Source organism: Ceratosolen solmsi, unplaced genomic scaffold (assembly GCF_000503995.2).
Source record: "Ceratosolen solmsi marchali unplaced genomic scaffold, CerSol_1.0 scaffold7, whole genome shotgun sequence".
NCBI classification, from domain to species: Eukaryota; Metazoa; Arthropoda; class Insecta; order Hymenoptera; family Agaonidae; genus Ceratosolen; species Ceratosolen solmsi.
Genome location: NW_011948413.1, coordinates 5,007,098 through 5,012,971, shown reverse-complemented (window position 1 = coordinate 5,012,971; position 5,874 = coordinate 5,007,098). Strand labels below are relative to the sequence as shown.

Sequence of the window (5,874 nt, the reverse complement as noted above, 5' to 3'; positions counted from 1 at the left end):
TTTTTAAAATTTTACACAAAATATATATATATATATATATATATATATATATATATATATATATATATATATATACGTATATGTAGTCGCCATTGTTTTTTAAATAACGTTTTATTAATTATACACGTTCCGTCATAAAATCTCTATTACCTTAAAATACAAATTCAAATCCACAATCAACTTATTACACAAATATTGAGAAACTCTGGTTTGAGTATTTACTGTCGACTATCTGAATCATTTGAATTAAATTATATATTAAATAGCAATTTCAACTATTTTCACAAATTTGATAATAAAAATTTGATAATAGAAAATTTTATAATAAAACACTGATAATAAAAAATGTTATTCATAAAACTAAAACATATTACAATTACTATTACTTACGTAATGTTATTAAAAATTTCAAACTAAATAAAATACAGTTAAATTAAATTTATTTAACTGTATTAAATAAATTTAATACTATTTTTTTTCTTTTTTATAAATAAATTCAAATATTTAAATTGAAATAAAATTTAAATATATCTTTTATAATTGTAAAATACAAATATAATTTACAAAATACTTTATTCTTAGGCAAATAGGTGCAAACGTTCTTTGCAAGCAGTTAGAATAGCGAATACAATTGTACCTTATCAAAACACTATTATTCAAAACTTAAGATAACGTAGTTAGTTTATAATTATATCAAATAATTAGAAATTCTATTTTTAACTATTAATAAACGAAATTATAAATGTTATATAAATCTAACGCAACTATTAATAAAATTAATTAATGTTTTTTAATAATTACCACTCGAAAAAAAATATTTTTACAATGATTGTATCACTGGTGTTTTGTTTTTTATAATATTGCATACGCATTCTGTCACACACACACGCGCGCGCGCGCGCACACACACACACACACACACACACACACACATATATGTGTTTATGAATTTAAATATTTTATTTTTATACTTGCAATTAAAAAAAATTTTTTTTTAATATTTTATTGATTATTCAGGCATTGATAAAAGATTGTTTAATATTTTACGGTATACAATGAAGTATTTTCTGCCATTAAAGATATTATATTATTTTCAGATGACAAAATTCATTTGACAACGAAAACTTTAAATTATCCAAGATTAGAAAACCCACAAGTAACCAAAGTCAACGGAGAAATATAGACAAGAACTAATCTCTTTTGTAGGAAATTCAGTCTTTATAGACTTGATGACAGTTAATTTGTTGCTCGCTTTTACCTAATAAGAACATCGTTACCTTTTTATCAATAAATGTACTAAATAATAAAAACAAAAAAAGCGATGAAGGATATACAGGATTCAAGTTCAATATTCCATTTTTATATCATTTTAATTATAATACATAAATTATAAAGAGAAATGAACGATTGAAATAAATTTTTCAAAATCAACCAAGTTGTAATAGTATTTTATTTAATTCGAGATCTTTATTATTTTCTAACAATATGTCTAAATACTTTTATATGTAGTAAAACAGTCGATGCTTAAAAAGAAAAGAACAATATGAAACGAATTAATATTCATTACGCTATTTTCTGAATTTATTGATATTATGGGAATTCAATTATTTTGTGGATCTTAATTATTAAATATAAGGAGGGAATTTTTTATTTCATTCGTTGGTCTTTATTAATGAATTAAATAAAACATTTAAAGTTTTTATGCAATCTGAAAATATAGCTACTGTTAATTTAAAATTCAATGCTAATAAAAAACTTTTATCAATGTCAAACAATATCAATATGAATGCATTGCTACGTTTCATACTTCTTTGATTCTATTCGTAATAATCTGTAGAATAAAAATTGTAGAAAAATTGTAATAAATACAAGAAAATTTCATTTCTTTTTGAAAATAATATTTGCATTGCAGAACAAAGTTTTGACAGCTTGTAATAATTAGTATGATTGTAGAATGTAAAATTACTTAATAATACAAAGATACAAAATTGTAACTCTAATATTATTTTAATGCAATGACAGACGTAACGTTGGTAAGCTAATGCAAAGCATTTGATTGCAATCGATTGAAAAAAAACCTGGGTTGGCAACATGGACTAACAATACAAATAATCTCAGGTATAACCACCAAGCACAGTATGTGTGATACTTTGATTCATTTATATATATATTTTTTATAAATGTTTATACAGAATTCAAGCTGATTCTTCCATGGTTAATTGGATAATATTTTAAATGAAAAAAAAAAAAAAAAAATTATTTATTCTTAATTTTTCCTTTATAGTTTAGTAGTAATATAAGATATTTTTTGTAATTGATAAACTTGATCGACATTCTAGACTAATTCAAAGTTATAATAAATATGCCTTACTGCTTTAAATATGAAATATAATTGAAAAATTATAGAATAATTTTATATGTTTAAATTTTGAATTTACGTTACAAAAAGCTTGACAAATTAAAATTTTTTTTACCAAAACTTTCTATCTACATACCTCTACCTAAAACATACAAACTTTACATTCTTTCCTTAACAAATTAACTGTTATATTTGTCAGCCGAAGGTTCAAATTACTTAACATTATCATCTAATTATAAAATACTTTATAACGACCACTATAATTACTAAAATTGTTATAAATAAATATGAGCATTATGAAGTAAAAAATATTCATATCTCGCGAAGACTTTAGGAAACAATTAGGTCATCGGTTTAGTTTTTCGATGAAAGTGTCATTTTTTCGATATGGCACTAACTATAACATTAACCAACATAAAATTGTTTATTACGCGGTATTAAAAAAATCGACTAATAAATTTATCAATCACTATTTTTATCAATATTTTAATTAACGAGAGTTATGTTTAATTTTTTTCGCTCTATCTTCAAGCAGAAATTCAATTTTATCTTAAGTAATAAGTTCGCAGGATGCATACGATCGATCAGTCCTTCTCATTTGTTAATAATACTGCTAATATGTAGTTGAGCAAATATTTCTTCGTAACTTATCCGATCGTATAGTTTTCGCGGGTCAATAAAAAAGTAGGAAAAGTGATAAAAAAAAAAGTGATCGGAGACTCGCCGAGTTTTGCCACTCTCTAGGCGATGATCTCGATTCGAGGCTTTCGATATTCGGTGCACACTTCGACACACGTTCAATCGGTTACAAAAGTTTATTCGTGTACGTTGGCTACGTTATTTTGCCTACGTCGAAGTCAATTGCTCGTTTATATACACCAGCGTTGTTCATCCCCGGTGGTCCTGTTGTTCACAAAAGTGGATCGCGCGCATCGCCGGCGGTTCGACTCACTTGGACCAATCGATATACAGGATAACGACACGGCAACCAAGACGAGGCTGATCATTAGTCATTGCCGACGTTGGTAAGACTTTATTATTATTATTATTGCTGTTGTTGTTGTCGTCGTCGTCGTCGTCGTCGTCGTCGTCGTCGTCGTCGTCGTTGTTGTTGTTGTTATTGTTATTATTATTATTATTATTATTATTATTGTTATTGTTATTATTGTTATCCCTTTCCGACGGTTCTTCTCCGAGCTGTTCTTCATTCCACCGACTCAATTCTCAATTCTCGTTTACTCCGGGCCCGCACAGAGGCTGCAACAAACTCATGTAACACTCGTTTTCACGATTTTAGCGTTCGCGAATAATAATAAATATTACACTTGGGGAAGCTTGGTATAGTCGAGTTGAGAATTCTTCGGTCCAAGTGTTTATACAATCAGGGATTCGCGGTCTTTTTATATTGCACGATCGTGTTGTGTATCGTGATCGACTTTCTGTGGTAATTAGAGTATCAAATGTTTTACAATGGATGGCATGAAATATGCTAACTTTGACATTCTAATAGTCTTTATCAATGGTAAGTTAAGTATTAATTTATTATCATAAATTTACGTCAATTAAAGTAATCGAATCAATTAGAGTCGCCTAAATACTTTAAGTTCTATCAGTCCTTTAAAATCACATTGACACATTTAAATGAACGAATTTGTGGTGTACGTACGTAAGCGCACGTTTCCTAGAGGATAAATTTGATAGTAATTTTCATTCGATTATTAGTCGTTTACACGAATCTCAATTGCATTACAAATATGATTACATCGATAAAATAATTTAAAAAAATCTCTCATCTCGTCAGCTAGATTGTTTTTATATTTTATTTATCTTTTTATTAGAAAATTATGAAAATATTAATACATTAAAATATCCTTAAAGAATATGCATGACAAAATGCAAGACTATCCGAGACGAATCGATAATCACAAGTTAGATTGCGAAAGTGTGAATAGCGGAAGGTATCGGGTCAAAGAAATATCATATTTTTGGATCTTTTAAATATAATTTCTCTCGAGCATCGGCGAGAGATATTTTGTCGAAAGAACGATGAGGTATGATGGGTAACGAAGTTCGGCCGGCAGTCAATTTGTTGATTAAAAGAGAAAGCTTATGCATGCGCACGCATATGCATTTCCATACACATAATATTATTTCGGCACGTACGCACACATGAAAACATGCATGCGACTGCGTATAGTTTTCCAACGCGTGTAACTAGATGTGGAGAATTTGCTTGAGGCTCGATTTGGCCGTCGGTGAGGCGTAATGAAAAATCGAATGTCTGATACGAATTCTTGGGACGGAGGACAGAGAAACAGACTTTCTTTCTTTCTCTCTCTCTCTCTCTATCGCTCATTTACACGTAGGTCAGCGCGCGCGCGCAAGTGCACGTACAGGTAGTGTACGAGTCGGTAAACGAGAGAGAGAGAAAGAGAGGGAGGGAGAGAGAGAGAGAGAGAGAGAGAGAGAGAGAGAGAGAGAAAGAGAGAATCGACCATCCACGCGGCCAACGTACAATCGTGTGAGCCATCCTCGTAGCGAGCGAATGGGAGATAAAAACGAAATAAACAAAGGGAGCGTTGGTATAAGACAGAGGGGGGGGGGGAGGTGGCGAATAGTCATAAGTAGAGCGAATCGAAGCAAACGACGGGGCGTACCTTTGGCGTCGCAGTCGACGCAGTATTTGTTATCTTCATCGCGCAGCATCTGCGTCAGGAGGCTCTGGCACTTAGCCTGTATCTGCTTGGTGCGGTCCTTCTCGAGCCGCGACATCTTCACTGACGGCCGAAAGCTCGACTCTAGGTTACACAGGCACACGCACACACACACACACACACCCACGCGCGGCGAAGGGAGGGAGGGAGCGACAGGCTACCGATCGCGAGGAATGGGCGACGATGAGGCCCGTTGTGTCTCGGTTCCTCTGCGATCAACGAGCGCAAGGCAGGTCAGGATACGCGTTACGACGAGCTTCTCCTGTCGTACTAATCAACTCCGAAACTCGCAACGCCAAGTGCCAGAGCTACAGCCGCACTGCCGTCTGCCAGTCGTTCGCGACTCGACTCGCGACTCGACATCTTGCCCCTGTGTGTGTGCACTATTCTTCTTCTTCCTCTCTCGCTCTCGCTACTCCGCGCCCTCGACCGCTCCTCGCTCGTTCGCTCGCATACAGACGCACGCCGACACACTGTGACTCCCTATCTCTCTCTTTCCTTCTTTTGGAGAAGATGTACGACTACGAAAGCGGGATGGGCGGGACGGTGGTGGACGCGCGGTAAATGGTGTGAGAGTAGTGTAACGATGGAAGGTATTGGAAGGACGTGTCTCTGACCAGTGAGCCTTTATACGTTGCTGTGTGCGTAAACGCGACCGTTCGTTGTTCTGAGCGACGCGCTTCGTCGTCTCCCTCCTCGCTCGACTCTCCCCGTTCCCCACCGCCAATCGCACGCGCTTCCTCTCCTTCTCCGATATGAAGTCGTTCGTTCCGGTCCTACTCCTCCTCCACGTCGTGTAGT

General features: G+C 33.7%; 1 protein-coding gene across 1 annotated transcript in view; it reads right to left on the bottom strand.

Moving 5' to 3' along the window:
- The window catches only part of LOC105367376 (stromal membrane-associated protein 1), a 9,182-nt gene extending 3,325 nt beyond the window's left edge, over positions 1–5,857 (bottom strand). Inside the window, exon 1 of the mRNA XM_011506071.1 lies at positions 5,017–5,857. Within this exon, the coding sequence (XP_011504373.1) occupies positions 5,017–5,131 (115 nt within the window). The 5' untranslated portion in view covers positions 5,132–5,857. The remainder of the gene's footprint in view (positions 1–5,016) is intronic.
- Positions 5,858–5,874: the final 17 nt, after the last annotated feature.